Source organism: Pelophylax lessonae (genome assembly GCF_965119305.1).
Source record: "Pelophylax lessonae genome assembly, chromosome: 3".
NCBI lineage: Eukaryota > Metazoa > Chordata > Amphibia > Anura > Ranidae > Pelophylax > Pelophylax lessonae.
Window position 1 is genome coordinate 225445846 of NC_138770.1, and position 26476 is coordinate 225472321.

The 26476-nt window shown below is 42.6% G+C and overlaps 1 protein-coding gene across 1 annotated transcript in view; it reads left to right on the forward strand.

Moving 5' to 3' along the window:
* SLC9A9 (solute carrier family 9 member A9) overlaps window positions 1-26476 on the forward strand; it is a 1314986-nt gene that overhangs the window by 276321 nt on the left and 1012189 nt on the right. The window contains exon 6 of the mRNA XM_082249543.1: window positions 5748-5853. Coding sequence (XP_082105669.1) covers window positions 5748-5853 — 106 coding nt within the window. The remainder of the gene's footprint in view (window positions 1-5747; window positions 5854-26476) is intronic.

Below are 26476 nucleotides of genomic sequence, written 5' to 3' on the forward strand. Positions count from 1 at the left end.
TGTTTTGTGGCATACAGAGCCAAAAGTATGAAAATTGTGCCTGTGTCCAAATATATATGGATCTAACTGTATGTTGTTTGTTCTTTTTACTCACTCCTGACCCTGCACTTTATAAATTATGCTGTACTTAGACTGTTGCTGGTTTTAATGAAGTTCTTCTTTAAAGTGTAAGATCACCTCTACAGAAAATCTGTAAGGTGACCTAACACTGGACCCACCTCCCCAGTCCCGGTGTACTTACCTCCCACGATCCTGCGCTGTTAGGTTTCCGTCTCCAGTCAGGGAATTTGAAATCCCTGCAGCTTCCTCCCTTCTCCTTGCAGTGCTGACAGAACAGGCTTGACAGATTCAGATTGGTCAGCGCCATTCATGTGATGATGCTGACCAATTAGAACCTAACAGTATGGAGAGGAGATATGGCCACATGGATTTCAAACCCCCAAACCAGTAGAGTGACATGCAGGAACCCACATTTTCCTCATGGCCTCTAGGTTTCTTCTGTTAGCATACACATAACAATGTTAAAGCTTTTTCTCTGCATTGTTTCCTATGTGCCCATACCATTTAACCCCAGCAATGATCTGAAAAAAGGGGTGCATAAAACAGACTAGATTGATGCCATCATGGTGCAGAAATGATTGTGTTATGCCTTCTAAAAAAAAGGTATCCTACTGTACCTGCCTGATCAGCAGTGAAACTATTAGTACAATCTTGTCCATATATTATCTTCACTGAATATTTATAATGTAGGATAATTTGTGAAGGTTTTCTCAAGTACAAGAGCATTAAGCTCAATTAGTTCATCCTCTTACCACACAGGTACTCTCCTCGCATTAATAACCAGAAGATCCTTTTCAAAGTGAGGTTATTCTGCAGTGCTGATGAGCATTGTGACTTGATTAATACAAACAGATAGCTGAAAATACATCCCTGATTAATTAGGCTGTGTTAGTATGCCAATGATGAAGTAAAAATGATTATACAATTGCATGTTCGCTTATTATTCTAAATGACCATTTTGTGTAAAATAGTGCAATTATAAAGTAAAATTGTTCCGTCTCCTTGTTATTACCTCTGCACAATGTATTTATATAGGGTGTAAATATTGTATGCATTTGCAGTCTCTTGTTACATACTTCTTTCAGCTTTCATAAAGGTTACATTATGAATAATACCTAATTGGCTTACTGGTGGTGTAAAGTCTTTCATCTTATTAAACTCTCATTGCTTTTGGTCTTTTGTGTTCTTTGGAAGCAACATTGTCTAAAATGGAATGCATCTTTAAGAGAGTATACACTGTAAACTCTGAGAGTCAGTTCACACTAAGGCGACACGACTCCTTACTACTTCGGGGACGACTTGTGCAGTCCCGTGCACCACGACTTTGGAGCGACTTGCAGGGACTTCACATAATGGAAGTCTATGCAAGTCGCTCCGAGGTCGCCCCGAAGTAGTACAGGACCCTTTTTCTAAGTCGGAGCGACTTGTGTCACTCCTATTAGAACGGGTCCTGTAGCGGTCAATGGACCGCGAGGGAGCGCGACTTGTTAGGCTGACAAGTCGCCTGACAAGTCGCGCTAGTGTGGACCGGCTCTTAAAGGGTTAGGGTATGTCATAGTGATCCCGACTTGGTGGCTACTCACCAATGCAGGCTTGCTAGAACACTGCTTAGCTGCTGCTATGGCATCGCTCCCTAGGTTGCAGAAATGCAGCAGAATCTTTTTTTTTCTTGTAATCTTTATTTTATTATGCTAAAAGCATACATTTTCATACAATAAAATAACAAAGATAACAGAAGGTACAGAGACCACAACACACGTGAATCACAGCATATAGCACAACCATTGTTCAAATGATTGCCACAAGCGTGTGTTAAGTATCCTGAACATGAAAACAAGGATGTCCCCCTCTAAACTTGGCGTCAGGTTGTTGGTGGGTGCATCTCTGAGGGGGATGGTAATTATCAGGGAGCTGACTCTAATGTCCAAAGCCTTCAAGGTCGACAGCTTGTATGGGACTGCCAAGAGAAGCATCCAGCAAGAACGAGTCCAGTAACATCAGGACAGCAACCCCATCAATCTGGGGTGCCCTTGAGTATTAAAATGCATTTCGTATAAGGAGGCTTTTGCCTCATATGTGGCAATTGGGACCATAACACACGTGGGGGGGGGGGGCAGTAGCAATAAAAGGAGGGGGAAAGAGAAAAAAAAAAGGGGGGGGGCAAAAAAGGGCATATAAGCCCAGGAGGGGGAGAACAGTGAGGACCTCAGTGAGCAAGTAGGACCTTGAAATATAAGGGAACTTTTATCTGATCGGTCCAGCTAGGGTTATTACATTTAAAAAAATGTACAAGAAACAAACAGCGACCAGATCAGAACATATATTATTAAATACAACAGCCAGCCTAGTGGGGACACTATGCCAGCACGTCATCAGCTTAAAGCCATTCTCTTGCATCTTTGTGTCCACAGAGCCGGTATGGGTCAGGCGGAACAAATGGTCAAGTTGGGTTTCTGAGAAATTTTGCTGCAGGTCTCTCTCCCACTCTTGAATAGAGAGGGGCTTCATGATAGGTCCCTTTGATTGAAGGAGTTTATACTGCATTGAAATAGAATGAGATATTGGGTCTTTCTCCATAAAAAAATTCCCAAACTGAGTCAGTGTATATAGTGAGCAAATCCAAGGGGACTGGAGATGCACCAAATGGTGAAGCTGCCTGTACCTCCAGTCTAATGGGAAGTGCTCATACTGCTCTCTCAGGGCATCAAGCGAGAGAAACCATTGCTCCTACCACATCACACCTCCCCATCAACCGCCCGTTTCCTAAAAAAGCATAAACATTCTCCTGACTCAAACCAAGGGAACCCTCTCAAGGGGGCTAGAGGGGAAATTGGTGGTTAAAACAAACCCTGTCTATTAACGTCATCCCGCAGAAGTAGGGCATGGGGCGAGGTGGTCAAGATGGACTCTGATTAGAACCAAAGTTTATCCTTAACATGGTAATGTCAATCTAATCTAGCATTCTCTGTAAGGCCACAGGCTCATGATACCAGTGTGTGGCTGGAATTCTTAAGCCACCCAATAATTTTGGGTGCAGCAAAAGGGAGAGAGCCAAACACAGTCATTGGTCATTCCTAATTAGCCATATGAAAAGGATGTTGAGACTCTAAAAGAAGGACTGGGCAGTGAAATAGGTACCATTTGAAAGTAAAAAAGAACCCTGGGCAGAATATTCATTTTAAAAATATTTATACAGCCTATCCATGAAAAAGAAGTTCTGTTCCAGTTAGACAGATCCTTCTGTATGGTGTTAAGCAGTGGTGCATAATTGCATGCATACAGATTGGAGCAAAGTTCAGGAAGATATATGCCCAAATATTTCAGGGAGGACTGGCACCATGGGAAGGAAAATTAGGTTTGCAACTGTGTACGCATACCAGATGGGACATTGAACGCTAGGAAATTGGATTTGCTGTAGTTGATACTAAGATTAGGAATTATGCCATGATGTATGGCAGAGACACCACAGGGTTGGTCATGTAGAATAATATGTTGTCTGCATAAGTAGAAAGTTTGTGTTCAACAGAGCCTATGTGGACTCCTTGAATATTTGGGTTTTGTCTCATTCTAGGTCAGCAATCCCCTGTTTTTTACCCTACTGTTAAATGGCACAGACTGCAGTAGACTGCAGGAATCTGAGCTTATCATAGTGGGCGCTAGAATATAATAGCATTCTGTGGTTATAAAGGCTAACAATAAAGTGTGTGTGTTTTTTTTTTTTTTTTTGTGTTTAGTTCTATTTTGTACATTTTTAAACATACAGCATGTTTTTTATATCTTTTTTTCTTATCTCTTTTTTTCCTATATGTATGAAGTCTTGTTTTCTCAAATAAACATTGTTTATTGGGCACATCCATAACACCGGTTTCACCAAACATTATGGGTGTCATGGTTTAGTCTGCAGTTTCCTGCCTGTGAAATTCCTACCCCTTTACTGCAGTGATTCTGCTTGATGTGTGATGATATTCACATGTGTTTGGCTTCTGTGTTTACCTATTTTGTTTCTCAATATAGGGCATTCTCAGTGCAGCCTGTGTTGCCCAAGCAACTTCCCAGTTTCTCTGAGCTCATAGTTTGCCTTGCATTACTTGTATTCTATGTCTGACTACCTGTGTACTGACCCCGGCTTTGTTTACCATTTTTGTTTGTGTGCTGCCTGCCCTGACCTTGGCTTGTTTCCCGGATTTTATTCTGTCTCCTGCCATCTGTACTCTGCATACCATGGTCTCTGTATCGTCAGCTGAGCATACCTGGGGTCTGCCACCTTGTTCCAGATTGCTGCTCTTCCATCCCCACCATCAGGGGCCTTGGTGAAGAAGCAGGCTGGGGCTTAGACTCAGTGCCCTGGGGAACCCTGAGTTGGCATTCTACAAAGATTCCCTACCATAGAAAGCTAACAATGTTTTTTTTATTTCAGACTCACTGGGCCTGGTTTACTAGAGGAAACTGCACAAGAGCAGGGAGAAGTTGACATGGCATACTAGTTTTGCAGGTTTGCTTGAGCCCTCTGATGTCCATTAAACCATGAAAGGCAATATTAAAAAAACACAAAAAATGTTAATGTGACAAGCAACTCAATTACTTAGTTGAGCTATGAAAGGTGCCTGTGGCTAACAGAGGAGAAGCTTCACAAAACATGTATGTCATGCTCTCAGGAAAAATAAGGCAGTGTAGGTACATGGATTTATCATCAAAAAATGCATTTTTTGCAAAAGCAACATATGAAATTGTGTAACCCCTCCCCTCCTTTCTCGCAAAGCATGATTTTTTTCCTTTTTGGTAATTTTTTTACAGTCATTACATGAAATCAGTCTGCACTTTGTGCAGGATGTCTAAATATGTATATTCAGTCCAATACCAGTGTTAAGCATAGTGCATTCAGTAATCAGCTCTCAGAAACCGATCAGGCCTGAGAAAACCATAACACAGGAGTCAAATCTAAAGGTAAGGTGATGGAGATTAATGTATTTTTACACTGAGCCATGTGACTTTATTACATTCTCTGAATACTCCCAACTCCGGGAATCACACAGTCCATGTTTGGTGTATATTAAAAGAATCATACACCAAAGAAATAAGAGTAAAAATAAAATTATGACATGGAAAAAACAGATTGGAAAAAGAGTTTCAGCTCAATTAGGATTTCCTGCATTCCTAAGCATGATGATGTGTAACCTATGCATAATTTTGGACGTGAACATTTATAGAGCATAACAGAGCACAGTCAAGAATCCTCTTCTTGCCTCATTAACATCTCGTTAGTACTATGGGCCATTGCACATGATAGCAATGTAATGGAAACAGATGCCTAGGATTGCACAACCTCAGTTGACTTCAATCAGGATAGTGCTGTGATTAACCACTGTTGAAGTTTTAACACCATTAAATGCTAGAAACATTGCTCAGCAAATCTTTTCTGGAGGGAAAATTGTTGAGCAATGGAGAATGGCTGGAAATTGAAATCGTACAGAATGGAAGACATCATATTTGTGGCAGGTTGTTTTAATCATCTGTTCACTAATTTACTACGTGGTAGTACATGGATGGGAATACATTAACACTTAGCCTATCACTGTGTAGAACCTATTGGTGATGATCTAGCTAACCTCTGTTTTTATTGTTCTGTATTCCTTGCTATTGATAATGTAATTAAAAAAAAAAATGTAATACTTCTTTGATCTTTTCAGTGACGGTGTTGGCTATATTCCATGAGCTGCATGTGGATACCGATCTGTACACCTTACTGTTTGGAGAGAGCGTTCTGAATGATGCAGTTGCCATTGTCCTCACTTAGTAAGTATGCTAAAAAAAGAAAATGTGTTCAAATTTTGCCTATAAAGTTCCTTACAATGGGGGGGGAATGTTTTTTACATGTTCTTAGTAAGTATGTTTGACTGTGTAAAGTGCTTTAGTATTTCTGTTGCTCAGGGACTTCGTCAGCCCCCGCTGACGAAGTCCCTGATTGGACGATACGCGTACGGGAGGTGGAGCCGCCTGTCACCCGCACCCATCCTCATTCATCTGTGTGTATCAGAAGCCGAAGCTGATTGCAGGGACCGCCTGCACTGCTCGAGCCATCCGCTTTTTATGCTGACCTGTTTAAGGGATCATGTAAGTGCATATTATGTGGTTTTATTTGAAATAAAAGTTATGCAGTGAGCATTTAGATCTTGCCCCTGCAATCTTTCATGTTAATTGCTTCTGGCTGGAGTGCAAAGCTGTTGAGGAGATTTTTACACCAGGAAGTGACCATCTGCTTTAATCCTGCTCAGTGTTTGGATATCATTCAGGTGTTTTACTGATTGCTTTTAGGTGAGCGCGGTGTAATCACACTGGTGGAGGGCTTCCTGTAATCTACTCCCACCTGCACTATTTGGAACCTTCTGGGACTTTTGGACTTTTAAATTTTATATACATTTTATAATTATTTTATATGTTTATATGTATTTATTTACTTTTAAATTGTGCTGCACTTTATTTGATTAGTTGTTGCTCACAGTAGCCTTATCTAGAAAAAACAGATTCATATTGACCAGTAATTTTTAAACACTTATTTGTTTACAAAAGTTTTTATTAAATAAAAGGCATAGGCATACAACAGGTCTAGGCATGTAAGTACAATGTGAAAAATGGAACATATAAACAGGTAGCATCAGAAGGAGAACACAAACATAGGGCGTGAGCCAACATTGGATACCATAAATGAGCTTAAATTCTTAAGCAAAAAACAATAAAGCGGGGACTAAAAGTCCCCAATCAACACATAGTAAAAGCCACAACTATGTAGCATTCAAATAAAGTTCCAGTGATTATGAGTAGACATGGTCATATAGTTTAAAGCAAAATGAAGCATCAATACAGGTTAGACATAGAGAAAAGAAAAAGAAGACAAACAAAAGAGGGAGAAGACGAGGGAAGGAGGCAGAGAGGAGAGGGAAGGAAGGGTAGGCCCTGCGGTTAACCACTCTACTACCGCTCACGGTAATAGTACTGCGGCAGAGTGGCTCGTTCCCGTCCAGTCACGTAGTATTAACGTGACTGGACTCCTCCCCTTCTGGGCGGCGCTTGCGCGCCGCCGGAGGCTCGCTCCCGCTGTTTTCATTCACAGCGGGAGTCGGGCCAGGGGAGGAGCAGCGGCGATCGCCGCTGCTCTTACCCGATCGTCGGGGATCGAGTCTGGAGATCCGCCCGCTGTGTGTAAACACAGCGGGCGGATCTCCATAGTGACAGGGAGTGACAGATCGGACTGTTCAGCATAGCTGGACATCCGATCTGTCCATGAATCACATAGTCACCTCCCCCCCTACACGTCAGTAAGCACCAGGCATACATTAACCCCTCCCTCTCCAATAAAATTAACCCCTTCCCTGCCAGTGTCATTTTTACAGTAACAGTGCATATATATAGCACTGATTACTGCAGTAATGTCACTGGTACCCCCAAAAGTGTCAAAAATGTCAGTCAGGGGTCCGGTCTGTCCGCCGCAATGTCGCAGTCCCGCAAAAAAAATCGCAGATCGCCGCCATTACGCGTTAAAAAAAAAACACCAAAAATGACAGAAATCTTTCCCTTTGTTAGTAAACGCAATAACTTTTGCGCAAACCAATCAAAATACGCTTATTGCGATTTTTTTTACCAAACATATGTAGCATAAAACAAATTGGCCAAAAACTTTTAAAAAAATTGGTTTTTACATCTTTTTTGGGGGGAATTTCATATAAAAAAATGTGAAAAATATTGTTATTTTTTCAAAATAAACGCTCTTTTTTTGTTTATAGCGCAAAAAGTAAAAATCGCACAGGTGATCAAATACCACCAAAAGAAAGCTCTGTTTGTGGGAGAAAAAGGACGTAAATTTCGTTTGGGTACGGCGTCGCACGACCGCGCAATTGTCAGTTGAAGTCGCACAGCGCCGAATCGCAAAAAGTGGCCTGGACGGAAGACAGCAAAATCCTCCGGTTGTAAAGTGGTTAAACACTTATTCTTCAACTGTACTTTTCATTTGGAGGTTTACAGTTGATTGGTTGCTACTACTTAAGTAGGGCATACGGATTTGCTGTGAGGCTGGGATTCACCATGTTTTTGCATATATTTTTCTTCTGCCTTGGTTTGTACAACACCTGCCTTTTCTGATGTCTATTGTATTGCCAATTTTCTGTTTAGCAGTGCTGTCTTGGAGGTTATGTAACACATGCTGCACGGCTACCACTATTTTGTTTTATTGGCTCTGTTCTGTATTGTTCAAGAGTGTTTTCTCTTTTTTTCTTTTGTTTTGTATGTTTTTTGTTCTTAAAAACCTTCACTAAAAATGATCTGATTAAAAAAAGTAGAGTATACACTTTACAATCAGATTGCACAATCTTTTTAAAATACACCAACAACTACAGAATGTAGTACGAGGACCCACCTGAATACAAGATAAATATCCAAATGATATTCAGCTTGGATTCTTTATTTAGAACAGTGTGGTTTTATAAGTTTGTTTTATACCCGCTTTTCACTTTTAATGACTGACTTCACTATTACTGTGTACCTGTAGCCCCTAGACTAAAATGTTTGATTTAAATAGTAAAAACACATATTATTTTAGGGAGTCTTCCTATGGACCAATAGTGAAGGAGTGATTTAAGTTTTGTGTGCAGCAGCTGCCCCAGCTCTCCCTAATACATACCTGAGCCCCCTCTCTATTTAGCAATGTCCACGAGTCTCTTGGCCATCCAGGACTCTCCCTCCTGATTGGCTGAGACACCGCAATATTGTCTCCAGCAGCTGTCAATCATAGTCAGTTAGTCAATCAAGGGAGAGAGGAGGCAGGCCTGAATGGCAGCTTCATGTCTGAATGGACACACAGAGCTGCAGGTTGGCTCGGGTGTCCCCATAGCCAGCTGCTTGCTGTGGAGGCACTTGCCAGGAGGGAGGGGCTAGGAGCAGCGAAGAGGGACCAAGAAGAAGGGGGATCCAGGCTGCCCTGTGCAAAACCAACTGCACAGGGCAGGTAAGTATAACATGTCTGTTATTTAAAAAAAAAAAGAGACTTTACAATCACTTTAATGGACAGTAGTCTTTTTTTCTACCTTGCTAGTTATGCACAAAGGGGCAAAAGGCAACTTTGCTCTATTGGCACGGTGTTTTTCTCTGACTAAGCTATTTATGTTTTATGAAGAGGACATTTGATTTTTAATTACATTTTGGCACATTGGAAGTATGTTGGAAGTTGAGGAAAAAGACAGGTTCGATGTGAAATGAACTTCTAGTGAATAGGAACAAAAAAGCAACTCTTCCTTTTCCTTTCCCCTATGGGGGACGCATTCTACAAAGTTGAGCGATTTCGGAAGAATGTTTTATAATGCATTATATAGAAATATCCACTCTGTTGATCTACATGACTAATTGGCAATGGGTAGTTATACAAGGCAAAACTGGATGTACAATGTCATTTTAATATTTAAAAAAAGGTTAGGTATATATCCAGCGGATGTAGAGACATATAAATGGAGAGATAGGTTATCCTTATCAAGAAATGGTCTCTTGCCCTGTGTAGAATGCGAAGTGTTATATTTTCAGTAAGTTTTATTAAAGTGTTCAGTGACAACACTAGACAGATTTGATAAGAATTTGAAAAAATGATGACAGCAACTTATCAGATTCCACGTTTAATTTTCAACCTTGCCATTCAAAAAAAAAAGAAAAAGAAAAACCGCTAAAATCTAGATATGAAGCAGACATGTTCTACACATTTTTTTCAATACATTTTACATTTAAAGGATATATCCAGAATTTTGCAGAATTGGCGTCCTGCACCCAGATGGTAGCGGGTATTGAGCTTCTTTATAATTATAGACTTTTGATCAGTTTTTCTAAATCCCTCTTTCTAAATTCATGAATAGGGTTCTTACTCATTGGGAGATAAGTAGTTCTATCTTCCAACAATCTATGCATTTCTTCTTTATAATAGACCTCAGTCATGAAGACTAGCTTTCTTTCTTTATCTGCTGGTTGGATTACAATATCCTTCCTTTGTTCCAACTGGCGGATACCTCTCCTAATATACTCAGGGTATTGTACTTTCTTGACTTTGCAGGAATCCAACTCACTCACAACCATATTGTGGAACACTTCTAAGTGTTTGTTATCCATATTCTGGGGGTTGAAGGTGGATTTTTTGAAGTTAGCAAAATTACCTCTTAAATTGTTAGGGGGGCCTATTGACCGGTTTGGATAGAAAATATTTTTTATTATTTAGAGTTTAAATTAACTTTTTAATATTTAATATACTATATGTCTGGAATGTATTCAGATTCCTGGTTGGAGCACATTTGAGACCTCTATCAAAGACTTTCAACTCATCACTAGACAGATATGACCCACTTAAAATATGAATACATTCTCCTATTTGTGTTTTCTTTTTTTTAATCCTCTTTCCTGCCCATTTACCTCTCCTCCTCTTCTTTTTGTTCCAGATTTGTTTTCAATGTAATGTATTCTTCATGTGTTCCCTGGTCGGGGTCATCCATGGTCCTAAAAAAAAAAATCACCTCTATCAGAATCATCATAGGTATTCTCCAGGGGAGCAAATCGGTTATAGACCAGAAAGTCCTGTCTATTCCAATTGTTCGCCCCATCCCCTTGATTGTTAAAGTTGGATTGGCCTTGTGGAGTGTAATATTGAGAGGAGGGGGGGTTACTATGGAGTTAACTAAAGCTGACCATAGATGGATTGTTGGCTGAACAAATTAAAAACTAGCCTCCTCCATCCACACAAGCAAGCTAGATGGAGAAATTCCTCACTCCAGGTCATTTTTTTTCTGACAGTGGGACTCTCTACTGTCAGAATACACCAATCAGTAACTGCAGCCATTGATCGATAAACATTTTCTAGCATTTCCGTGCAACAGAAGTTTATGTAACTAGCTGGTCCCTGCTGAACTGGTCAAAATTTCAACCAATCTATGGCCAGCTTAAATCCTATAATGTATACACCAGGCCACCCTGCTGCTTCAGAAAAATCTGTGCTATGCAGAAGTATAGAAGCTGTCAATGCTTTACCTCTCCTTTTGGAAATGCTTGTTGTCTGGCATTCATGATCCTACATTTTCATCTATCATTTCCAAGGGTACGTTCATACCAGGTGCAGTAGAACTGCATTGTGCAGCTATTTCAGCACAGTCCTTTTGTAAGACAAAATGTGCCCCATTCACACCACTGCGTTGTGGTGGTGTGCAAGCAGTATGCACTGAAAAGAAGTACAGCAGGCTATACTTTCTATTCAGCACAATTCGGGGCAATCCAGTAGATGGCAGAGGAGGGATCAGGGGTTAAGTACCCCAGATCTCTCTATAAAGAGGACGTCTCACAGCCAATGCTATTACAAGGGATGTTGTTCATGCCTTGAGATAGCAAAAAAAGTTGAATAAAAATTTAAAGAAACAGTCTACAAAAATGTTTAAATTAAAAATATTGTAAACCTTTTTTTATTTATTTTAAGTACCCGTCCCCCCATTCACATGTGCAATTTCAGGTCCCGCATGCATATCTAAATGGTGATTGCACCACACATTTGAGGTATAACTGCAAACATCAGAGTGAGAGCAGTAATTCTAGTGGCAGAGCTTGCGTATAACTCAAACCTGTTTGACCCTTTAAAGTGTCACCTATGGAGATTTTTATGTACTGTAGTCTGTTGCCATTTCACAGGCATGCAAAATTTTACATCACAACATGTTTGGTATCTGTTTACTCAGCACAACATAATCTTTTATATTTTAACCAAAATTTGGTTATTATATGTGTGCACTAAAATGCATTTAAGTGTATTTTTTCCTGAAAATTTGCATTTGATAAATGCATGCAACATTTAAAAGTGCAACAACCACCATTTTATTGTCCAGGGCCTCTGCTTTCTGAATATATAATATTTAAGAGTTCTACATTTTCCAGCAAAAAAAATGCAGACTTTTACATATACAATATATGTCAAAATTAGTGGCAAGTGGCTTATGAAATGTCACTGTCACATTTTAATAAAGTTTATTTTGAAAAAGTGAACAGTGCAATGGGCTGAGATTGCTGCATCGGCACTGCAGTGATTCTGTAAGACTGCACTACACACCATCTGTTACGTTGTAACACAGTGGCTGGTGTGAATGGATCCTAAATCCCAAAGTGGCGTTAAACTCAAAAGCAAACATTTATTATATTGCAGCTTACCATAAATTATATATGATGCCTGCATTCGTTATCTTTTTAGGCTTTCTTTCTCTTATTTTCACCTGGTGATCCTGCCAGTAAGACAGGAGAACAAGCTCTCCTGGAAATGTATCAGTTAAGAGTGTTGAGCCAAACCATAACAGGAGTGCTTACAATGATCAGCTTTATTTGTTTATGTGAAAATATTATCCCAAAAGGAAAGAAACAGTTTTCTGTAACTGCCTATAAAGTATTAGCTGGAGTTTGGCTTCAATTTGCTAGTGTATCTAAATCTGCTAGTACATCTAACACTCCCCCCCCCCCCCCCCGACTGACAGTGCTGCTGTCCAAAGGTGCCCCTTTGCTCATTCATCCAGAGTGGGGTCACTCTAATGCAGGAGGTGTGTTACTGAAAACAGAGGGAAAAAGCCTAAGAAAAGATAACTGATGCAGCCACTACATCTAAAGACTGATCAGCTGCAATATATTATATATTTTTGGTTTTGGGTTTAACCAGACATCACTCACTGCATTTTTATTCGGGTGAGTAACTCAGAAGGTAATGAAACCAGAGACAGACACAATTTTACTTTAATTCCAAAGTCAGCAACAGCAGCCTGCATATATATAATGGGGAGAATTTATCAAAACCTGAGCCGTTGTGCATGGCAACCAATCAGCTACTATCTTTGGTTTTCAAACTTTAACTGGTTTATTCATAGAAGTACTGATGGGGACTCTTAAGAATGAGCTTGTGCTTCACATGTCCTTTACAGATAACTGTACATATCTTAAAGGCTAGTTAATTATTTATCATTCATTGTACATGGTTTGAACATTTATTTGTAATATGTAGATTTTCTATTGAACACCATCAAGTAGCATGTAGCAATTCTGCTACAGCTGTGGTTATACTCAAGGCATGGGGAAGACACACAACACTGTGTGGTGGCAGCCTTGTGAGTGATAAAAAGGTTATATTTTGTGGAGTTGGATACAGGCTTAAAATGTGGGCCAGAGTTGTGGAAGCAGGAGCAACTGAAGTATGCCTGAGCTCTGCATTACTAATGCCCAAAAATCGGTCTTCTATCAGGGAGGAGCAGAGAAGGTGAAAAGCAAGGAATAATAAAACATTTTTCCTAATTCAACAGTGGAAGCTAATACTGTATACAAACAGCTGGAACTGGAAGTGACGAAGTTCTGCTTTCTTACCTCACAGAGGAGGAGGAAGAACGGACACTGACACAACAGGTCCTTCTGATGCGAGAGGTTGCATTTGTCCCCGGATCTCCTATTCCACCGGGAAAGGATGTGGGGTGAAGGTGACCTATTCCACTCCCTGAAAAAGTGATTGGGTTGCTGTAGAACTGCCCTGATCATTTTAACAGGAAAGCCCATTGCCTGCTCTAAAAAAATGATGCCAGGATCATGGCTGTAGCTGCAGTACCTTAGACCAGTGGTCCTCAACTCCGGTCCTCAGGGCCCACTAACAGGCCAGATTTGAGGTATTACCTTGGGGAGATGCAGACTAGAGTAATGCAATCACTGAGCAGCAAATTATATCACCTGGGATGTATTTCGGTTATCTTGCAAACCTGGCCTGTTAGTGGGCCCTGAGGACCAGGGTTGGGGACCAGGGCCTTAGACCACCAGACTCAGTGTCGGGACACTGCGCCCCCCTTCCCTTAGGGTTAGGGTCAAGGCGCCCCCCACATCCCTGCAATATACCATTGCGCCCAGGGCAACCTCCCTTCTGCTCACCCCTTGTCCCGGCCCTGACCAGACTACAAGGAAGAAGCTGTATGGTCTAGTTTAGCAGCACAGAGTAGTCTGTAGGAGAGGAGGAATAGGTAAGTAAATGTGCCCTACCTGATCTCCTAGGCATAGTGGATTATGCTTTAATGCCTTAGTGCAGTTAATTGCTGCAGTGTGGGTGCAGCCCCGCTCCAAGGGTGAACATTTTAGTTTTTTTATGCATTTTGTGTTTTTTTTTTTTTTTTACCTTAATATTTTTTTTTATATAGGAGAATCACCAGAAAAGTACATCTGTTCCACTGTGTATAAATAAAAAAGTTGCAATTGTAGCAGACATTTCACTTATCAGTATGGAAGACAAATCACGCTGAGTAATCCTTTCTTATTGCATTCCTTCCCCAGACAAATACCTCTAGGATAAACTGATCAGCTTTAAGAAAAACATTTTCTTTTCATGTCTGAATTAAATTTACCTGGCATTACAAACTATTCATATCCTTGTAACAAAAGACTTCCCAGGTTTTTTTTTTAAATAAATACAAGATTTGCAAGACTGGAGCTGCTCCATTAGTGCATCAGTTTATCTATTTACAAGGTCCATATATTTTTAGCATTTACTTGTGCTTAATACAAGGCTCTGTATGAAATACATTCATTTTCAGAAGTTGTCCGAGCAGCAAAGTACAAGAAACACTGCTGTGTCTGTTCTACTTTATGGCTCTGATTCCTGTAATTTGTTATCCTGATGTAAGATGGTTATTAACCACTTAAGCCCCGGAGGATTTTCCTGCTCAAAGACCAGGGCCTATGTTTTGCGATTCAGCACTGCGTGACTTTAACGGACAATTGCGCAGTCGTGCGACGATGTACCCAAATGAAATTGACGTCCTTTTTTTCCCACAGAGCTTTCTTTTGGTGGCATTTGGTCACCTGTGCGATTTTTTTTTTTTTTTTTTTGCGCTATAAACAAAAAAAGAGCGTAAATTTTGAAAAAATAACAATATTTTTCAAATTTTTTTATATGAAACTCCCCCAAAAAAAATGTAAAAATAAAAATTTTTTAAAATATTAGGCTAATTTGTTTTCTGCTACATATTTTTGGTAAAAAAAAAAATGCAATAAGCGTATTTTGATTGGTTTGTGCAAATGTTATTGTGTTTACTAACTACGGGAAAGATTTATGTCATTTTTATTGTTTTTTTTTTTTTTTAATTAGTAATGGCGGCGACCTGCGATTTTTTTTTTTTTTTTTTTTTGCAGGACTGCGACATTGCGGCAGACAGATCGGACCCCTGACTAACATTTTTGACACTTTTGGGGGTACCAGTGACATTACTACAGTAATCAGTGCTATACATATGCACTGTTACTGTAAAATGACACTGGCAGGGAAGGGGTTAACTTTATTAGTGATCAAGGGGTTAAGTGTGTCCCTAGGGGCGTGATTCTAACTGTAAAGGGGCGTGGTTTGTGATGTAACAGCAGAGACATACGATCCTACATAGCAGGATCGTGTAGTCTCTGAAGTTACATCAGGGAGAATGACAGGCGGCTTTGTTTACATCACCCGCCTGCCTTTCTCCCTCTCCAGCGGGGGATCGCGAGTGACCGGCAGACATTGGAGCCACCGGTCACCCTCTCGGGGATGTGCGGGAACGAGCGGGGGCCCCTAAAGTCTCCTGGGCGAGCGACGTAGCCCTACGTCGGTTTGCCCAGGAGAGCCACACTGCCGCAGTAAATAGTCGTGCGGCAGTCGGCAAGTGGTAAAATTACTTTACACTGGGTTTACACTGATTGTGGACGCGGCTCACAGCAGGGGACCGGTACGTCCCTGTTCTCTGTTTCAGGGGTGAATCAGGCCCAAATTTTTGCCTGAATTCAGACCGCATCCAATTCGCACTAGTGTGAAGCCAGCCTGAGTTATAACTGCTCATTGGTTCTCCTCTCACAGCAAAGGCAATATTGTTTTAAAGAGCACAACTTCAGGATTAGCAACCCCCTCAAGCTCCTACCTCCCACCCTCCTCCAACTAACTAAATGCTCATTTTACTTAACTGAAGCCATGATCACATGATGAAACCTCTGTCTTCTGTGTACTTCCTGGGGTCTTTCTTCGAGTGGATCTCCTATCAAGAATTCTATATATTTGCCTCTAGAGGGCTGTTTTACTGTAAAACAGCCTGATTACAATCAGTAATCCTGATAATCTCTACCAATTAGCACCCCCTATATTAGGCACACCTGCCCCTGTATTCTTACCTTGAGAAAGTCTGTCACTAACAGCGACAGAGCGCACACTTGAAAATGCATTGCGGTATTTTTCAGTGACGTCACAAGCTCGCTGCTGTAGGCCATGTGCATTCCAGCCCTCCATCCTGTTCAAGTCCACACACTGAGCCGATGATCATCATCCACAGGAGACAAGGCAGAACACTGCACACACAGCAGCTCACCAGCGAGCATGGTGACTCACCATTACAGGATTTCATTGATGTGCCTATCTTTACTTAGATGAAAGTGTTTTTATACTTTGTTTTATTAAATGCTGCACAGTTTTGCACTTAGAAGACGGCTCTACTTCTGTCTTTTTCCTACATCTGTCCCTATGCCTCTGGGAGAACCTGTCAGTGTCCTCCATGAGGAAAGTGACAGGCTCAGAAAGGCATGCTGACAGTGGAGGTATCGAGGAAGTAGATGTGGCCCTGGGACCACAATTTGCCCAGGTCTGGCTTAAAAAGAGCTGTTTGGAATCAAGACTGAGGAGTAGGGTAATTGGTGCACAATGCACTATTTAATTTTAATTATTCCACTTCAGTTTACTTTACACTTGACTAAATTTCCACCGCTCAACAAACGCTCCTGTAACGTTTGTATGGTGTCAGTATGGACGTCAAACAGACGTCAATGAGCTTTAGGATGTAATTAAATATTATCTGAGTCTATTATTTTAGAGAAAAAACACCGCTCTAGAAGGCTTTGGGGCTGTAATAGCAAATTAAGCCTGGTCAAGGTAACATTGGCACTTTGGACAACCAGAAAAGGCCATTATACAAAATACTGATCATTCCACTCCTCCATCCTAACAGGAAAGCTGCCGACCTGCCGGAAATTAATTTAACATTTTTAACATAGGCATACTTTTTTCAACATGAATTATTGAGCTTTGTGCATTGGAGATCTTTAAAAGGGGATCATAGATTTTAATATATAACGTGTTTTTTTTAATTCCAAGTCATTTAAATTTTCCAGTTACTGCCTTTTCAGTATAACTCAAACTCATGTTAGATTCTCAGTTTTCACTCTTTGTAAGCAAGGCATGGATTGGAAAATCCATAGAAATTGCTTTCTTTTAAAACAGACGGTCCACCAGAGCCTATACTTAACACAATTAATGCTTAGTCACAAGGTACAGTGAGCTGAAATACAATATTGATCTTTGAGTGGCCTGCATTCTCTGTGTGTTTCAGATACCCAAGGACATAGTAAGACAGGGATAATTGACCATCGAGCATTCCACAATGGGCAGATATGATTAGTAAATTATTTTACAGTCTCATACTGCTCAGCAGCTGATCATTTGTTAAAACATCTACCCTGGGTCTTTATAGATTCAGCTGTCTAGGCTGTTATATCTATGGAAGTTTGATAAATAATTTATTGTGACTTTATACACTAACACACTTTCTGTGCTAGAAGTCAGCTGAGTCATGGTGGGGTTCAACATAGAGCAGCAGGTATATGACTCAAATGGTTCTGCTTAAAAGGCAGATGTGTCAGTGTGCCTGCTTCTTCCAGCTGTGCCGAGTCACTTCACTATAACGATGTTATATTAACTATTAGGTCATGTGTACAAATGTCAGCATGTATAAATGATTGATCAGCATGTACTGTAGATCAGATAGCTTGTGTTTTTTCCACTTTAGCAGTTATACAGTTTATGATCAACAATTTTGGTCAAAGCAGTGCCATTCATGAAGTGTCAAAACCAATATAAATCAAAAGTTCAGAAACCTTTTTTGGATTTTTAACCTGAATTATGTCTGTTGATGATAATATATATATAATATATATATATATATATATATATATATTTTTAGAAAGCATTTAATACATGTAAGGAGAGAGTATGGCAATAGACACATCCTATCAGATATGCTATATCTAATTGAAGCATTAAATGGAGCAAAGGAAAGATAGGGAAAGAGGGGTGATGGATCATTCACTTGTGTTTCTACATTTTAGCTGAGCTGTTGAGCCCTGTAAACAGAAGGTAAACTAAAATTCAAACCTTGTGATAAAGAACCAAAAGCCACCTATTGGCTGATTTTAGGAACACATATAATTCATATGCAATGGCATATATTTACTTGGCTTAAACTTTTTTTTTAATTTTTTTTATTAAATATACACTATATTATTAAAAGTATTGGGACACCTGCCTTTACACACACATGAAGCAACAATAAATTAGCTGGCGCTCTGGATAAATACAAAGTGGTTGGGGTGATCAGTGTAAGGCGGGCCATGCACTGTTACTAACAGTCACTAAAATAACAGCAGTGCATCTAAGTGCAAAACATACTACAAAAGTATGAAAGTCCATCAAAGATAACCCGTCCATAACAAAGGGCTGGCTCCATGGCACAGGGAAGTCAGGCTCTGTGGAAAGGGTTAAAAGAAAGAAACAGATGGAGCGCCTCTAAGTGCAGTATGTTTAATCCAGGAGTGCACACAAAATGTAAAAACTCACATGGGGTACATGGTGTAAGGCTCAAAACTGGTGCCGGGAGATGGAGTCCAATGTCCAGTGTCCGGGAGTAGAAAGCAGATGGATGGAACGGGAGGACAAACAAAGCCGGCCATAGTCTTCCGGGATCAGCTTGCTTCCGCGTGTCAGACTGGAACGCAGCGTATCGCTGCGTGACGTCACCAGGGCCAGAAGGGGAACACAACGCGTTTCAGAGCATGCGCCAAGCTCTCAGCGGGCATGCACGCTCTTTTTTCAAGTGTGGATGTAGGAGGTTCAAGGAGAGCCTATTATATATATCGTCAGAGTAAATAAAGTGGGAGTATACATGGGAGTCACCACCGCTTTCTAAAGCTAGCACTGGAGGGGGAGGGTTCAACACTTCTTGTGAATTGCATCAGTCAAAGCAGATGCTTACTTCTTCCTAGAGCCAAAAATAATCATAAGCTAAAGCAGGGGTCTTCAAACTATGGCCCTCCAGTTGTTCAGGAACTACAATTCCCATCATGCCTAGTCATGTCTGTGAATGTCAGAGTTTTCTAATGCCTCATGGGATGTGTAGTTCCGCAACAGCTGCAGGGCCGTAGTTTGAGGATCCCTGAGCTAAAGAATACATTACTTTTGCATGCTTTTTTCTGCATAAACAGATTATGATGATTGCTTGGCATAGTTAAGAAAAAGTCTCACAACAATTTTTGATAATGTGTGCTCTTCACCAGGGGATGGCGGGCTTGACTTTTTTTTGTCTCCAAGCACTTGCCCAAGACAAGTGTCTCACAAGGAATATGGTGAGAGGCGTAGTAACACTTAAATGTTGCCATGTAGGTACAAGATAGACAGAGGAGTGGTTCAGGCTATCACAGAGTAAACTGCAGAATTAAATATTTAATATTCTGCATTAATGTGAATGAAGGAACCTGATTAATAGTGACAAGAATGACAAACCCATTACTTTAGTACTTTGTACCATTGTCCTAGGTGCTATCTAAGGTGCCATCTTAGCTGTGAGGTCAGACAGAGCACCTCTTCTCCCTCCACAGCTGTCCAAAAATGCAGCTAGCAAGGAGATGGCTGGTTTGACAGATGGTACTTTTCTTTGTTTCCAAGCACTTTCCCAGGACAACTGTCTCATAAGGAATGTGGAGAGAAGGGGGCTTGTAAGCTACAATTCTGTGAGCAAGTGATTGAATATGGGTAGAGTTGAGCGAACACCTGGATGTCCGGGTTTGGCCAAACTTGGAAAAAAAAGTCCAGGTTCATGACCCGAACTTAACCCGAACTTTACCCCGATCCCGAACCCCATTGAAGTCAATGGTGACCCGAACTTTTGGGCACTAAAATGGCTCTAAAAAAAAAACATGGAAAGGGTTAGAAGGCTGCAAATGGCAGCAAAATCTTCTTAAGAGCATGGCAAGTGCTCTGCAAACAAATGTGGATAGGGAAATAACTTAAAATAACATAAAAAAACAGAAAAAAAAATTAATCATCTTGATCTAGGAGGGCGAGGCCCATATGGAGTAGGAGGTTGATGTGGCGGTGTAGGTGGAAGCGGCGGTGGAGGAGGACGAGGTAGCCAACACTGGTTTTTGTTTTTAATTTTAAATTTCTTTTTAAATTAGGGTACACCCCAAAAGGAGTGAGAAAGATCAAAAATACAACAATGGCTGGGTTAGTCCGGTATACATGTCTATTCTGCACAAGGTACAGACAAGTCCTGTGGGATCCATGCCTGGTTCATTTTAATGAACGTGAGCTTGTACACATTGGCTCTGGACAGGCGGCTGCGCTTGTCTGTGTTAACGCCCACAGCCATGCTAAATACAGGTTCAGGTAATACACTGGCTGCAGGGCAGGCCAGCACCTCCAAGGCGTAAAGGGCAAGCTCAGGCCATGTGCCCAATTTGGAGACCCAGAAGTTGAAGGGGGCAGACCTGTCATTCAGTACGTGTATAGTACGTAAGGAACGGTAAGGAACTGTATATGGTATATGGTAAAGAACGGTGATGTCGGTGGGGGGGCTTTTTTTCCCCCTTCTGGGTTGAGTCTGGCCTTGGAAAAGGTATGTGTCCCTGGTTGTGGGCCCGGCTCTCACAAAGCTGTCCAAGTTCTGAGGCCTTCTGGTAGGGACGGGGCTGCACTGGTCTTCCCAGGGACTGGGATTCTAAAAAGCCTGTGGTGTACTGTATGTGCCCCTGGAGTGGCAGTCCAGGGGTGTCATAATTCACGGTGGATGGCAACACTATGAGTATGGCACCAAGGACACTGCACTTCCTACACACGTTTTTCACACCTGCCTCTAGGGCTGGGCCTTTTGGTCAGGAGTCAGGACCAGAGGAATTTTTTATTCCTGGCCGAAGGGCCTGCCATAGTATTGCAACGTGGCACTAACTTTGCACTTCTTCTTCACTAACCCTTTCCCCACTCTTATGTGTTGTGTGTCTCACGTTTTGTTTTTTTTATTGTGGCGGTACACTTTATTTTGCACAGCGTGATTAGTAGGGTGTAGGTCCTTGGGCCTGTCCTTGAAAGTATTGGGAGGGGTTGGATATGGCCTTCTGGCTTGGTTCGCCCTCTCTCATGGGGTCTCTCTTTGGGAGAGCCCCACCTAGTACTTGAGGTGGTCTGTTTCAGCAGACCTCCTAAAGAACGGGGTTGCCTGGTTTCGGCCAGGTTAGCCAGTGTAAGTACCCCAGTCCCTGTCAGGAGCCTTGCGCCCCGGGGGATCAGGGTCAGGGACCATGTGTACACCCTGTGCACTTTTTGTGTTTCACTTTTTTGGTGTGCACTTTTTTTTATGCACCCACCGTGTGATAGTCTGAGTGTGTTCACACACAACGGGCTTAAAAAAAAAAAAAAACAGCTGGTGGTCCTGGTTGTTGTGGCATGCCGACAAAGCTTTTCCACAATTCATACATGCTAACCCTGCCTTCTGAGGTGCTGGTGGTGCCCTGGCTGCGTTGGCGACCTCCTCCTCCTCCTCTGCCTTTGCCTTGTGCTTCCACTGTGCCCCCGCTGTCAGGTGGGAATGCCACCAGCATCGCTTCTCGACCTTTTGGCTAAGATCAAATGTAGTATCTTTTGTTATCAGTTATCTGGGTGCCACCCTGCTGTGAACATGGTTTCTCCTCCTCCATCTCCTCATCCTCCAGAACTGTGCCCTTGCTGGACAATTGTGTACCTGGCGTTTGTAAAGTGCAGGAACCCACCCTCGGAGCCACTTGTGAATGACTGCCCTGAAAGACTTGGAAAAGATCACTGCTCCGGATGCGGAGGCGGTAGAGGATGACGATGAGGAATCGGAGTAGGAGGAGTTAGCAACAGGAGTCAGACTAAGCCGCAATTTAATATCTTTCTTTCCCTTAAATGGGTGTTTATTGAATAGCAGAATAGAACAACAGTATCCAAAGGGTGTATCTCACACTTACAGATACAGACGAGGCCGCAATTTAATATTTTTTGCCTAAATGGGTGTTTATTGAATAGTGGCATAGAACATCAGTATACAAAGGGTGTATCTCATAGTAAAATATGCAGACTAGCCCGCAATTTAATATTTTTCCCCTAAATGGGTTTTTATTGAAAAGCGGAATAGAACAACAGTATCCAACGGGTGTATCTCACAGTAAAATATGCAGACTAGGCCGCAATTTAATTTTTTTCCCCTAAATGGGTGTTTATCTCACAGTAACGTATGAATGAACATTTTTTATTTTTCCCTTTAATTGGTGATTTTTGAGGAGCAGATTAGAACAGCAGTGTCTAAACACTGTATGTCACTGTAAAATATGAAGGGAAAAGTTTTTTTTTTTTTTTTTTAAATCCAGATTAAGCAGACACATATGCACTGAGCTTGCATTACATGGCTGCTGCACGCCGCCCACCTAACAGACTAATAAACATTTTTTTTTTCTCCCTCCTCCTCACTGGGCTCAGGTCAGGGCAAAAAGATCATGCACTGCACCCCCACACAATAAAATCGATGTAGATCGCTGTCTGATTAAAGAAGATTCTCCTATTCTTTCCCTGAAAGCAATCTCCAGCCTGCCCCTACAATAATCTCCTATCTCTCCCTCATATCAGCAGCAGCAGGAACCTCTCCCTACAGTAGTTAGAGCAGAGTGACGTGCGGCGCTACGTGACTCCAGCTTATATAGAGGCTGGGTCACATGCAGCAATGGCCAATCACAGCCATGCCATTAGTAGGCATGGCTGTGATGGCTTCTAAGGGCACACTAGTTAAACGCTTGTTGATTGGCTGCCCTGCAGCTGTTGAACCCGCGCCAAAACATGAAATAAAATTACAGAACAATGGACTGTATCCCGATTATACAGTAAAATGTTCGGGTCCGTGTCCGGGTACCAAACACCCAAAAGTCCGGTACGATCCCGAACAATACAGTCCGTGTTCGTTCAACCCTAAATATAGGAAAAAGTGCCTTTAGTCAAAGCACTCTTCTTCTTGCTAGGTGCATGTCAGCCAGCCTTGGTGGGTTGCGTGGTGCTGTGTCTGACCTCACAGCTAGCCTTAGGCCCCGTTTGACATGGGCCAAGTATGTTTTTCTCAGTAGGGGACCTGTCTGCTGATCCCCTGCTGAGCTGAGCTGAGCAGAGCACACAACCCACACTGCTCTCCAATGCGCTTTTGCTGGATCAAACCAGATTGGAAGTAGGAGGATGTAAATGGACACAAGTCTGTTTACATCTGACAGTCTATAGAGAATGGAGGGTCCAATTGGGTCTGCCTAAAAAAATGGACAGGCTGACCTATTTGTACTGCTCATGTGAAAGGGGCCCTAGGCAGCGCTTAGGAAGATGTGACAAAGTACCGCACGCACTTGGTCCATTATGGGGATAGAACACAATAATAAAAATAGAAATGATACTTCTAGAAAACAAATGTTTTTCCTCTCTTGGGTAGTGCTCTCCCTATACCCTCTCTATTCCCTTCTGCTACACTCATGATCTTGCACATATACCAGTTAGGAATGCCAACTGTAATTATTATTACATTTAGTTACCTAATTAAAACATGACATACTGGGGTTGATTTACATTTACTAAAACTGGAGAGGGCAAAATCTGGTGCAGCTCTGCAAAGAAATCAATCGGCTTACAGTTTTTTTTTTTTTGTCAAAGCTTAAAGTGTTACTAAACCCAGTACCCTGCATTTACTCTATGTGGTCTCCCACAGTACACAGAACATAATGATGCAATTATTTTAGTAAATATAAACTGCTAAATACCTTTTCTCTTACGTCCTCTGACAGTCGCTGCCCGATGGTATTAGCCTTCACTAATGGGTAATGGCGCACTCTGCAGGAGCAGGCTAGGCAGATAATTCATTATCGGGTTAATACAAAAAAAACTTTTTTATACCTCGGCACGCCACTAGGGGGCCATCCCTCAGCCATTATCCTAGATCCAATCTGATCTAACCTCAGTTTTATGCTGCCTAGCGTCAGGAGTAGAGCTAGGTCTTCCCTGCTGAGACCTAGGTCTTGGTTTTTTCTTTATGTTTTTTTCTGAATTTATGTGTTTTTTCTTTACACAATAGATTTTTATTTTTTCTCACTATCACTAGTTAGTCAGGGATTCCTTTCCTGGAGGACTACAAGTGACTGCAGAGCTGGGCCTCAGACTGGGTATCATAGATGCTTATGGGGTCCCAGCCTGCCAACGAGCGTCGCAGGTTACTGGTATGCCCAGGCCTCGCAACGACAGTGCCCCTCCATATGGGGATGAGCCTGCGGAGCTGCGTCTCCGCTGAGGATGTCTCAACCCGGTTCGCCCGCGTGTTGCCAGCGTTCCTCCATGGCTGACGGCACCCCCACTTTGGGTGGAAGGTATCCCGTATCTGGGGGCGCTATATGGGGTACTGTAGGCGTCTCCCTGGGGTCCCTGCTGTTAGACAGACTGTGTTTATACACTTATTTTGCCGCCTGTAGGGGCGGCCGCCATGTTTTCTGGTGTGCAGAATCTCACCTCTGTGTGAGGACAGCAGGCATGTGGAATTCTGCATGGGCTCCCGGTCGGGCACCATCTTGGATGTGGGCAACATGCCTAGTAAGGGCAAGCGGCCACGGGAACCGCCGATTTAAAGGGCTAGCGTCCCTTTTTAATTTAAAGGCAAAAATGGACTCCCAGGACAATAAATTCCCCGCAGACCTGGTGGGGGCTTCGGGTACACCTGAATCCTCCTCCATGGCCTCCATATCTGCTGCTCTTGCGACTTTGGCACCCCAGGTGAATCTGCTGATGTCGGAACGCTCCTCCAAAAAATGGCCTATGCCCTCCCAGTCCTCTGACTCCTCTGAGCCAGAATTGGTTGCCACAGACTATGGTCCCCCTGAGGGGTCCCGGTCCTCTGCTTCTGAGCGGGATGAGGGGGGGAGGAATCTTCCTTATCTCAGTCAAGTAAGCTGTCTGCCTTCGGGTTCAGCAGACCCCAGAAGTCTGGTCAGGCTTTTACCTGCCCTGAGGAATTTCACGACATTGTGAATGACCAGTGGCGGCACATTAAGCACATGTTGGTGGTGCCTAAGTGTTTTTCCGTCCGCTATCCTTTCGCGGAGGCGGTAGAAAAATATTGGACGGTGTCCCCAAAAGTAGATCACACTGTGTCCAGGCTGAATATGTCCACTTTGATGCCAGTAGAGGATTCCCTGGTTTTCAGGGATCCGGCGGATAGGCGTGTGGAGGCACTCGCCCGTCGCATTTATATGGTGGCAGGTTCCCTGTTGAAACCTGTTTTTTGCCTCGGTGATGGCCTCTCAGGCGCTCACGGTGTGGGGCAAGGGGCTTCGCAGCACCCTGGTGGTGGAGTCGGCTTCCCCGACTGCCCTTGACATGGTGGATCAGCTCATCCAAACTGGGATGTATCTGTGCGACACGGCCTTGGACGAGGCTCCTTTGGTCGCCCGGTTGTAGGCGGTGGGAATCGCGATCCGCCGCATTACCTGGTTGAAGAGCTGGTTGACTGACCACGCATCCAAGAAGACGGTATCTGAGATTCCCTATGCAGGGGGAAACTATGGATGAGTTGATCAAGGGGCTTACAGGAGGTAAGAGTACTTTGTTGCCCCAGGTCACACGGAAGGGGCCCTCCTTCAAGACTCAATGTACTTCCTTTCGGGCTTTTGGGAAGCAGGAGAAGGGAAAACCCTACCGACCTCCTGGTGGCCAGAAGAAACCATGGACAGGTAAGCCAAAAGCCGGCCAGTCTGGCTCGGCAGCCCAGTCCACCTCTTCCTGAAGGGACGCCCTCACCCGTTGTAGGGGTGGGGGGACGTCTGCGTTGCTTTCAGGAACCCTGGTTGTCCGGCATTCAGGACAGGTGGGTTCACAAACTGATTCGTTCAGGGTACAAGATCGAGTTTCGATCTTGCCCCGCAGACAGGTTCTTCCCATCCAATCTCCAGCTGTCCCCCAATCGTCTCAGAGATCTCATGGGGGCGGTGCACGATCTGCTTGCCCAAGGAGTCATTGTACCCGTTCCTTCACGGGAACGGTTTCGCGGTTTTTACTCCAACCTGTTCTCAGTGCCCAGAAAAGAGGGCAAGGTATGTCCGATTCTGGACTTCTCTGAACCACTTTGTGCGGGTGCAGAAGTTCAGGATGGAATCCATCCGGTCGGTGGTGGCATCGTTGAGACCCGGGGACTTCCTGGCTTCAATCGATTTGAAGGATGCGTATCTGCACATCCCTATTTTCGAGGGTCATCAGAGATAT